The sequence below is a fragment of the Periplaneta americana genome, chromosome 11, assembly GCF_040183065.1.
Source record: "Periplaneta americana isolate PAMFEO1 chromosome 11, P.americana_PAMFEO1_priV1, whole genome shotgun sequence".
In the NCBI taxonomy this organism is placed as follows: domain Eukaryota; kingdom Metazoa; phylum Arthropoda; class Insecta; order Blattodea; family Blattidae; genus Periplaneta; species Periplaneta americana.
In genome coordinates, this window is record NC_091127.1 from 51,861,174 (window position 1) to 51,873,549 (window position 12,376).

A 12,376-nucleotide genomic window follows, 5' to 3' on the forward strand; every position below is an offset into this window, starting at 1 on the left:
TGTATCTTATGACAACTTTACCTGGATGGCAACGTTGAAACCATTTATTAAACTGACGCAATAGATATCGAGCCCTTTAATAAGCTCAAAATTGAATTCCGCCAGGGAGGCTGGGGGCATGTGTCCTGCAGTGCAGTGCAGTTTGCCACCACAGTCTCCAGTGGCACAACGCCCATGTCCAGAGTCATCGAAATTGCAGCCAGTTCGAGCCCAGAAGTATCCACCCCAGTTATCTGGCATATTTACATTTCTCTAAAAAAAATAAATACGGAACACGTACGTAAGCATCGTTTATTGAGTATTGTCCTTCTTTCTACATAGTGATAAACGAATAAGAAAAATATACACTGCTCCGCCGATTTAGTAAAATGCGTTTAATCTAAAGAAAGCATCAAAACAGTACAATGTGGTCTGTTGTTGTGACGAAAATCCAAACCCCCGCATACCGGTAAGGTATGTCAGAAAACGTTTATTTTTGACAACGTAGAAAACGACGCAAATTTGAAGGATATTGCTGAAGAGTTTAAGGTAATGTTGATTTATTTATTTATTTATTTATTTATTTATTTATTTATTTATTTATTTATTTATTTATTTATTTATTTATTTATTTATTTATTTATTTATTTACTTATTTCTTTATTTATTATGTATTTATTTATATACTTATTTCTTTATTTGTTCATTTATTTATTTATTTATCTATTTATTCATTTATTTATATATTTATCTATTCATATATTTATTTATTTACTTATTTATCTATTTTTTTATCTATTCATTTACTTATTTATTTATTTATTTATTTATCTATTCATCTACTTATTTACTTATTTATCTATCTATTTATTTATTTATTTATTTATTTATTTATCTATTTATTTACTTATTTATTTATTCATTCATTCAATAATTTATTTATTTATTCATCAATTTATTTACTTATTTGTCTATTTATTTATTTATCTATTTAATTATTTATTTATTTATTCATTTATCTATCTATCTGTCTGTCTGTCTGTCTGTCTGTCTGTCTATCTATTTATTTATACGTACACATATATATTCTGGGATATAAAATTAACGTTGTTACAGATTCATTTTTATAATAAATTAGCAACTCTTAAATACCCATTCCTGTATGATCCATATTTTCCTGTCCATAATATTCCTCGAATTTCAAGCTCTACTCTACTGCTTGCCGATTGCAGGGGACTTTCTCCGCGTGTTATATGAAGGCAGACAAGCAGGCAGGCAGGCAGACAGATAGATAGAACCTGTTTCGAAATAATGACCATTGAAATAAATCTGTTTCTTTTTAAAACATTTTAAGCAAGAAGTATTATAACATTCATACTACTACAAAAAAATAGCACAAATAATACCAATAAACTCTAACCGATTTTTAATAAGAGACGAGCAGTTGAATTAATATTTCAAAGCAAAATAAATAAATGAATTTTATGCAATAAACGAATGTTTGCTTATAAATAGCAGCAAAATTCAGATATCGCATTCTTAATTTTTTTTCCGAGTTAAGTTAGCCTGCCATCAACAGATTTGTACAAATATCTCCCTCTCTTTTTTTTCTTTCAAATTGTCGGTTGGTCTATTATGGCGTAACTCCGTCCAATTGAGGCTTTGAGCTTTGCCTTTATTCATAACTAGCTGGAAACACCCGGCATTACCCGGGTTTTCATTTCTGCTTCTATCTTTAATTAAACTGGTTGTTAGACTTCTCGAAAATCTCGGAAACTCAACTATAGACAACCTCGTTCATAAAAATGAATCTTTACATACAGTCACTTAATTAATGCCTACCAGGATTAACTGAATTTAAAACAGCTGTAGGTCAGGCACCGAGAAGAAAACGTTGCATCATGAGCCTTGCTTTTAACAGTTTTTTATTTTATTATTATTTTTTGTTTATTTATATAATTTGATGTATTTAAGACCACTAGACTATCCCTTCTACATCATCAGAAATAAAATAAAATAATAGAGAAAATCAAACTATAAACAATGTAAAACCAACAAAATATACGAGTATACAGGCTACAGTCACATGAACTTTACTTGAGTTAGCATTGTTTTAAAGTTCATCAAAACAAAAACACACCCCTTGGTCCCTATACACCCACTTAGCGTTGACTCAATGCTCTACAGAAATTACATTTCATCTCTGGTGGTCAATGACTGTAAAATTTCAAGTAGTTTAACTTATTCGTGGGCGTTAGAGTATTAAAAAGCATTACAACCTTTCTGCCCTCTCTTTTCTTCCCCACCGAAAATGTGACGTTACACAGAGGCAGAGATAAAATGATGTAAGATCTGTACATTGAAGTGATGCTGTCCTGACACACATTTTACGTAATTTCATGACTATGTGTGCTTTCATTTGAACTTCAGAGAGAGCTGACGATAAATAGGGAATTCCCTCGTTAACAGTCTTAACCCGTTGGGTGTCATCGTCAGCAAACATTTATATCTATCGGTCAGACCAAAGAATCAATATAGGCTATACGTCATGCAATTTAATTTATATTCGAGGATTTTTACCCCTTGACCATTGTACTCCAATTTATATCATATCCATTTTTTTCAAAACATTTCTATTTGTATTTTAGTAGGTTATTTTACGACGCTTAATCAACATCTTAGGTTAAAAAGATGGTGAGATTGCCGGTGAGATGAGTCCGGGATTCAGCACCGAAAGTTACCCAGCATTTGATCATATTGGGTTGAGGAAAAACCCCGGAAAAACCACAATCAGATAACTTGTCCCGACAGGGAATCGAACCCGGGCCACCTGGGTTCGCAGCCAGGCACGCTAACCGTTACTCCACATGTGTGTACTTTAGTCTATTCAAATACTAGTAGGACATATAATTTTATACGAAATTTAAAACTTATTTTTGTTCCATACAGTTTATAAAGCCGCTACAGTTTTGTAGATTAGTTCATTCGTTTACAGTAGGCCTATACTTATCCTGTGCAATTTTCTCAGAGCCTTTCGATCTCACGTCGTATAAGATTCCCTTGCTAAAGTAATATTGGGAGCAAGCAGAGCAGTCAGATTAGGGAATGAATATATAAGCAAAAGTTTACGAAGTTCAATATAAAGAGTGTAAACGATATAAACTGCCACAAAGAAATATACTAGTGGTAGAGTACAAATAACTGAGGAAAAAAGTATAATTATAATGTTTTTGTGTAACAATCAAGATTTTTCCCAGAAAGAAAGTGATTTGTCAGTCTAATGTTTTTGAAACCGACAATAGACAGTAATCAATTACTTTACCCGAGACGTATGCTGAGGGAGTCCTTTGTTACTCTCTTGTGTATGAGTATGTGTTGGGCACAAAGTCATTGGCAGTGGTAGTCACGTTTAGTGGAAATGTAAACAAAAAATTAACTACTATCAATCTTAAAAACATAGTATTTTACAAATTAAAATTAAAATATAAGAAATAATTAAATTTCATTATGCTTTCTGTTCTGTAGACTGATATGTAGTCTACTGTCTATATATTTTTGGCATTTTATATTGTTTGCACTCTATATACCAAATGCATAAACGTTTGTCAGAAGGAGTGATATAACCACAGTACGAGCAGATGTAATCAAGAGATCGAGAACAGAATTATAGGAAGACTCGCAAAAAGATGAAAGAGCGGGCCTTGCGGCTGAAGAAAAGCAAGCACTGAGTCTAGATTCCAGATTCTACTCTCGATCTCTAGATTAGGAGAAGAGGATTATATCGTTGAATTCTTTGACTCTGAGGTCACTTTACTAGGATACCGGTATACATATTTCAACTCACTCTTCCTCCAGCGTACAGGGTAAATCCACCATTGTCAAGAGTCTGTTTCCCTTGATGTGCAAGAATACCGATCCACACGGTGTAGCCGAGGTTGTTCTGAAGATGTATCTGACGAGCGTTCACCAGCTCTGTTGAAGATAGAGATAGCACCAGAAGCACGACAGCCATGTGGAAAGAGTTCATGCGCTACTGCAAAACTTGTACTCTTCCTACATCATCTCTTTCCTGTTAGCATACGTCACCTACAATATGCATAAGCCACGCAATAGGCACCTGATGGGATAGGGAAATCCTGTAGCTGTTGCATCGGATGGCACAAAACTCCAGCACTATAACAGTAATTGTGAACTATTTGCGATTTCTTTTTGCGGAATTTTTGTGCAAGATTATGTTCTCCGATGAAGCTAATTTTTATGTGAACGGTTGGGTAAAGCCTTGATTTTTCTGAACCGTCGCATGCGTCGGTTGAGAAAAACTAAGGTTTAAACCGGAAGAATTTGCGCTACTGGACCGACCAAAATCCGCATTGGTTCATTGACAACAAGGAATAAGAAGCCGACCACATCATGGTTTAGTATGATCTGTAGAAAGACCGTGTCGTGAGTCATGAGTCAACAGTGAAGTATACTTGGCTATGTTGGGAAATTCATTAATTCCAAACTTGAACATAATTAGTTCAGGTCGGCAATGTTTCATGCAAGACTGGACACCCTCCCTCATTAAACCGTTGGTGTAAACTTGACCACAAAAAAGAAAGATTTAAATCATAACAGCCCTAATTGTTACTTACAATTGTAAACAATAATTATGAAAGGGAGAAAAAATAGTGAACTTTAAAAATATATTCTGCGCATGTGATATCATTTAATTCTCTCTTTTCCTGTTTTTTGATCAAGTTTACTCCAGCGCAGCGTTCAAGATTTCTCCAGTTTACGGTACTTGTTTATATCTAGATATTTATAATAAAAGCACTAACGGAATTCTCAATTTCTAATAAAAAAATATTTATTCTCATCAATTATTTTAAATCAATCACTTTCAAAGTAAATAAGAAAATCTATTTGACATTTATTTGGTTGATTTATGAGATTTTTGGAGTCTCTTTGTCTCAACAAGTTTTACTCCCCCCCCCCCCAATATTTGAAACAATGCATATCGTCGTGTTCATTCTCAATGCTATCGTACTGCAGTGAAACATATGAATCCACCTCCGACCACGTGACAGCATGACGATCTCAGCTGCCGCTCACTACAGTCTACAACGCTCAATGCTCTCATTTGCTCCGGTTGCCCGACCCAGAACTAGCATGACCAGCAGCATGTCAAGCACTACAAATGGTTTTTGAGTCATTTCAGTTATTTTAATTCCAGGTTTTACAGCTCACCCCCAAATATATTTCAGTTTATGAATGTGTTAATGAAATTCCACATTGACAGAAACACAAAAGCCAACTTGGATAATAAACATTAAAAATATTGGACATTGCATAAAAAAGAGTGAACGGATGAAGAGTTACATTACATTGTTCAATAGAAATGAACTTACCATAAATAATTTTGTGAGATTGTCAAAAATAAACTATCCAGAAATATTGTAATTGTGGCGTTCCATAATAGAAGGGCGAGCCTGCCAAGGGTCGAATTTTGAGTTTTTTTACTCCTCCGAATATTTAAGACACATGTGTGCAACATATTCCTGGCTGACGATGGCAGACTCGCCCTTACTACATCGAAATTATCATTGTTTGTAACGTTGGAGAAACTGTTTAGTCTGTTACAGGGTCATAATGTTAATATTACTCCGTACAAGAAGGGCGAATACGCCACTCTGCCTGAAGGCGCGCGCCATTCATTGTCTCAATGTTATTGTAACCACACAGACGAGTACAACCGTACTACGTGTATTTATGGACATTGTAATAGCTTATTATGAGTAATAGTGACAGTGATAATCAACCAGGTATATCTGATTATTCTAGGAAACATCAGAAGCATGTCGAAAAATGGAAAAACGTACAAGTTAAGATTAAAAGGAGTAAAGGTGAATCGTACATTAGTACGAAAACTAGCAGTGACCGACTCAGAGGAACATCTTCATGAAGATGATGTAATGGATTATTAGCGCCTCTGTTCCCAGAACAAGTGAGACCACTTTTGATAGCAAGGGTAATAACATGACAGGCATCTACCTATTTTTTGATTTTTAATAATTTCAGACACTTTGTGAATGTCACATCACAGTGCGATTAAGTCTTTTTATTATTATTATTATTATTATTATTATTATTATTATTAATATTATTATTACTGTTATATTGTTATTAATGTCTGCCACTATTGAGTACGTTCTACGCCTTTTGCTTTTTCTAATATAGTGTTTTCAAATTATTCTCATAATATTGATGAATTCATGATGTCATCTATCATCACTATTAAGTTGGAATAATAAATTGGACATTTGATTGCAATTTTCAATAAAGTAATTCCTTTTTCAGTGTACAAAATAATTATCATCATCTACAGACATATCCTTGGCGGATTCGCCCTTATCTCGTTTACAGGTAAAATACTTTGAGCATCGATTATCTCTACAGGTACATTTGGCGGGTTCGCCCTTCTCTTACGAAACACCTCAATTATACAAGAACAGTGATCCCATTGTCTTCAGGAAAAAGAAATTTGTTTTTAACCACAAGTTAAAGTTACATTTCCGCAGCTCCGGAACTGCGTGAAGGTTCCATCCTCATTGCAGTTCTATTTGAGGGTTCTAGAAACAGAACGTACCATGTACAAAATCGTGTTTTTCGGTAAAATGTAAAAACATTCTACGACTTTGTTTTTAAAATATTTCAATTCGCTTTTTTATGACAATAGATTTCAATAATACAGAGTTGGGTAGATAAAACAGGCCCGTCTCATCTCATTTGATTTGAAACAAACTTTTTTCAAAGAAATGGAATAAAATGTTTCCTTCATAATACATGTTGAAAATACCCTCCACCAACATCTAGACACGTTCATATAGACACGCGCCAATTCCTCACAGGTGATGGTGCAGATGCTATTCCTGATGTTATTCTTCAGTTCATCAATAGTATGGGGATTCTGCTCGTACACTTTCCCATTCAAGTATCCCATAAATAAAAGTCAGATTTCGACAAATCTGGTGACCGCGGTGGCCACAAGGTTTTGTTCACAGTCTGCTCTTCAGTGAACATCTGATGAATACGCGTAAATGAATTATCAAACATATGAGATGTTGCGTCATCTTGTTGAAAGAAGCAGTAATTATGCTCTTCTTCTGTTAGATAGAGATAAAATTCATCCAAGAAGGCTTTTTTTATTTTGTAGGTAATTTAACGACGTTTTATCAACATCTTAGGTTATTTAGCGTCTGAATGAGATGAAGGTGATAATGCCGGTGAAATGAATCCGGGGTCCAGCACCGATAGTTACCCAGCATTTGCTCATATTGGGTTGAGGGAAAACCCCGAAAAATAACCTCAACCAGGTAACTTACCCCAACCGGAAATCGAACCCGGGTTACCTGGTTTCGCCGCCAGACGCATTAACCGTTATTCCACGGGTGTGGACTCCAAGAAGGTCAAGTATACATCCATGCTGACTGTGGTGTCGAAGAATATTGGACCGATAATGCGTTTTTCAGTCATAGCGCACCATACACCGATCTAGTTTGCATAATATATACGTTACTGTAGGTACGTTAAAAGAAAACCACAATTCCAAATAACACAGAGCTTGTGTGCACTGCTATAAGGTTCAGTTAAAACACTATGAAAAATTTATCTGTGTACAGTAGTGGCAAAAAAAAAGCGGACCGACGGAATAATCAAAGTCCTCGAAATGGGCCACTGCGCATGCCACACCCGCATTCACAAGATAGCCAGTAATCTATTGAAATTATTGTAGTTTCGACTGCTGACGTAGCCCATTTCGAAAGCCATTAAAAAAAATCCGGTAAAATTCATGTTCTGGGAACAATAAGTTAATTAAGTAGTAAAATATCGCTGGAATCGAAAAGTATTGGGAATAAATTTGAATAAGGAACAAAAAAAGTTTCCTTACCAGGCAGGATTCGAACCACAAAAGTCTTAGTTACCAGTCTATCGTGCTCTGGAGTGAAGAAGGCTCTAAAATCAGCTACAAGGGTCGGTCCGGTTTTTTTTTTGGCACTACTGTACATTCAACAGTTCGTGAGAAAATGAGTTACTGGTATCAATTATATGTTTTTACATTAGTGGGATACGGCTTACCATCTCACCTTAAGTAATGAAAATGAAAATGAAGATCAAGATAATGAAGATGACACTCCTGAACCGTTTTGAAGTACATTAGTAATTAACACCGACAAGATAACATATTCATTTTTGAGTAATTTTGAGCGTTTCTCTACACGCCTACTAGGTTTGGCAACATCATTCCGCACAGGCACTGATTGTCCTCCTTGTAAAATTACATATTGCACTCTGTGTAGCAAATAGGAAGAAGGTGTTTTATTTCCAACCCACACTGCTTATCACACGTGTTATTATTATCCGAAGACAATATCATAATCCGTGCCCTCGCACCTGAAAAAGATCATTTTGTCGTCGAACGTATGGCTGTAAGCATTTGGACAGTTGCTCTTGAAGTATTGGGCAGACTCACTGCTTTGGCACTCTTCCTCATTGCTGAACCTTCCACGGCAACAATCTTTGTCCTCTTTCGAAACGGAGCATGCGTCTCTGCAAGCCACTATTTCATTGCCTTTACGGACTTGCAAGTTCTTAGGACATGCAGGATTCAAGTTCTTCTTACAACCAGCTGTACCACATCTAAATAATTGGTGTTCACGTCCACTGCTTGGCTTCATCTGAAAACAAGAGTAGGTTCATTTCTCTAAAGACATTGAGCGTATTCCGAATCTCAGCGCTGAGGAATCTGATGGCATCACTGTGTTACGATTTCACCGATGGATTCACTGATGCTCCACCGGTGTTGCACCGGTGCCATCAGCTTGCAGAGGTGGTGGTAGTCTCCATCAGCCGCCATCAGTGAATCTGATTGGCTCTTGTATAGGGCGGGAATTAGCACACGAATCACATCGTGCACTGTTGTGTCATGGCGGTGTGTTCTGCTTTGGTTCTGCTGTAGTGTTTGTAATGAGCACAACGTAAAAACAATATGTTAATGGCTTATGAGCGAACATGTCAACGGACCAGTTATTACTACCGGTTCAAGAAATAAATTGTTTGTGCTCTCTTTTCTTTGAACGAGATGGCAGTACGGAAATTTCGCAAAATTTTGCTAGCGTAGAACAGGCAACCACTTATACAGTCGCCATGACAGTCATCGATCCTTCCAACAGTTTTGTTCCTATTTCGCTGCAGCGTGACTTTATTGTTATCCACCGGTCCGGTGAGATTCCCGGAATACGCTGATACTGAAAATCCGTGTCATGTATGTGGCAAGTACTTTCTTATTACTAAAGCCTGGAAGTAATGGCATTTATTTTGGCTAAAATAGGTAGGTGAATAGGAACATTGTCAGGAAATAGGCATTAAACTAATAAAAATAGGCATTTAACAATTACGAAAATACAGAGTAATATCATAAAAATAGTAATTGGTTATAGATTATTTAATAACCTTTATACTACCATTTCAGTGGGTCTACATACTCTTACTTTTCTTAGTTACACGCCACAACAACATTTTTTTTTTTGTAGTTCTCAACTGTCATACCCTACAGCAGCAGTGACCAAAGCGGGTATCGTGATTACATCGTGTAATCACAGACATTCAAACGGATACGAGGAGTTTCCTGTACATTGCTGTGTGTTTCATTCATGTTTCACTGAAGGCAAGCAGTGGCGGTATCACGTCGCTCTACAAATTCTGTCTCTACAAGTAGTAAGAGGTGGTTTCGTAAAGAATGAGGAGAACTTTTGTGGTGTTCTGTCGGACAAAATTTACTATGATTGCTTTGCTCAACGGTTCAGTTAGGAGTATATAGAAACATTAATCGTCACGCTAAATAATGTATTATTATTATTATTATTATTATTATTATTATTATTATTAATGGCCACTAAGTATGTGTTTCTATAATTCTTCTGTACTCGCATGAATATTGATAATTTTAGATCTTCTCCCTAGAAGGATAAAATTATTAGGTTTTATCTCAGTTTTAATCTTCTTAATCTTTAGATGAGGGTAACTATTTATTAGTTATTCATTTAATAATAATATTGTAGAAAAACTGATTAAATATTATGTGCCAACGATCTGTTAAACGCCACGAAATTGACATGTCTTAAATCATAACCAGGAAGAAAAAGACGAGATAAATAGCAAGGAAGTCAGCTACTTAATGGGGTTTGAAATATCTCGTGCTCTAAAGCCTTTTAATAAAACAGAATTTCTCAAAAGAGTAATGATTAAAATAGCTTAAATAACTTGTCCATAAGACGTTATTAATTGTGAAAAACTACGAATTTCTCGACCAAGTATCGAGAGAAGAATTTAGAAAATTCCTGATTATATTCAAGAGGAAGTTAAGAAAGGAAGCAAGAAAAATCGCATATTATTCACTGGCTCTTGATGACAGCAGTGACATTAATGGTACAGAAAATCTTGAGATTTTTATCCGCGGAATTGATCAAGATGTTAGTACAGGAACCACCACTGGTTGTAGTTTTTATGCCAACTACCTTTCCTCCGTCTGCTTACTTCATAGGCTCTCTGTCGCATGTAATCATTGCAGCTCGAGTTTTGGTCACCGCTGCCCTACAGTCAGAGAGATTGTTTTGCATCATGGAAAAAGATCGTTCTACTTCCACCGAAGTGATTGAAGCATACTTAAAACATGCTATTGTGGATAGACTCATATAGTGGTAACGATAGCGCAGACTAAAGTACCAATCCTAATCGCTTTCAATATGATTCGACCTCTTTTTCCGTCTCTGCTTTATTTTCTTGCAATCTGCAGAAACTGGACCTCTCAGACGAGACAAACCATCTGCCTCGGGTGTGAGATGCAAAAGCAGTAACTGGTGCCACCAATTCTCTCGGCCGACTGATCAGCCTAGGAATGGTTTGTAGTTATGCAGCCACAAATAATTCAGTTTTATTTATGTGAAGTGAGATTCTCAATAGAGATTCCCATTATGTACAAATATCGTTTAATTTCTGTAACAGGTGCTTCATTTATAAAATAAAAAATAATTTCCATTTATATTCTAATATAGTCGGAAATCGTACAATTGTTTTCCTTGTACTGATTAATTAACATAGTTTAGTTTAGTTTATTTATAAGCCATTAAATTATATAAAATTACAATAGGCTTCATCAAACCTATATATATTTACATAAATTTAGTTAAAATTGCATTCAATATATTCCTGTACTGTGTAAAAGATATATTTTAATTTGTTTTTTAAAAACTCTACTATTATCAATATTTATAATATGAAGTGGAAGTTTATTTAAAAGTTTCACACCCACAACAAAATGACTATTACAAATCTTGGCTAATCCATATGTAGGAACAGTTATGTTATCATTATTTCTAGTCTCACGAGAATGTACCGTATTACAGAAACATAATCATGTAAATGTTCATAAATGAACATAATATTAGCAAAAACATTCGATGAAAAGAGAGTCAGAATTCCAAATTCATTAAATATGGGCTTATGATGTTCTCTTGCGCCACAACCCTTAAGAATACGTACAGCTTTTATTGAAGAAGAAGTAGAAGAAGAAGAAAAACCATTTTCTGCAATAGAACTATTCCCACACAATAAAACTCTACAATTCAAATGAGACTGAAAAGAAAACATAATAGACATTTGATAAGATACTGGCAGAAACCAATTGTTTTTATCTTTTTAATAAGTAAAACATCTTTGACAATTTCACGCACTACGCTCGAGTATGTTCCTTCCGGTTAACTTTGCTATCTATATCAGGCCTGCAGAACTAGTAAGTAGGGTAAATATGACGTCAGCCTCACTCCACTTCTATTAGGGATGATCGACTTCCGCGTAGAGTTATTTACCTTCTCTGGACGTCAAAGGGCCATCAGTGGCGGCATGTAATTTCCAAAAAGGATTTTAATAAATTTATTGTATTTATAATGCGTTATCTCGTTTCAAGGTTTACAATTATGCTACATTTCCTGTCGGTAGTTTCTTTGAGATTTCTTTGCACCTAACCTGTTTTAGATTTTCGAAAACTTTTCTCCTATCATCACCTACGGAAACATAAATTTATGGCATTTAAGTACTGAACATTGAAAGTCACTTTTAATTTAAATTCAAAGTGAACACAACGAGTGCCGTCCTTAATTTTACAGTATATAAATAAATAATCAATATACAGTTCGTAATAATGAACTTACCCGAAAGTTTGTACATTCCATAATTCTTAAAATGGACTTCGTTGAAATGTGGTTTAATATTGAAATGACGAGTATAAAAAATTGGATGGGACACAGTAAACAAGCAATTCTTTCGTCTTCAACAACAAAATAATCATATTCCCATTTCC

At 35.2% G+C, this 12,376-nt stretch overlaps 1 protein-coding gene across 4 annotated transcripts in view; it reads right to left on the reverse strand.

The window, feature by feature from the left end:
• Positions 1–12,376, reverse strand: part of LOC138708975 (uncharacterized) — a 110,772-nt gene that overhangs the window by 12,805 nt on the left and 85,591 nt on the right. For 2 of the 4 annotated variants that reach the window (XM_069839394.1, XM_069839395.1), the window contains one exon: positions 22–252. The exons of 1 other annotated variant lie outside the window; for it this stretch is intronic. In XM_069839394.1, coding sequence (XP_069695495.1) covers positions 22–252 — 231 coding nt within the window. Of the gene's footprint in view, positions 1–21; positions 253–8,141; positions 8,697–12,376 lie in introns of those variants that run through there. One more of the 4 variants, XM_069839396.1, reaches the window with a different exon arrangement.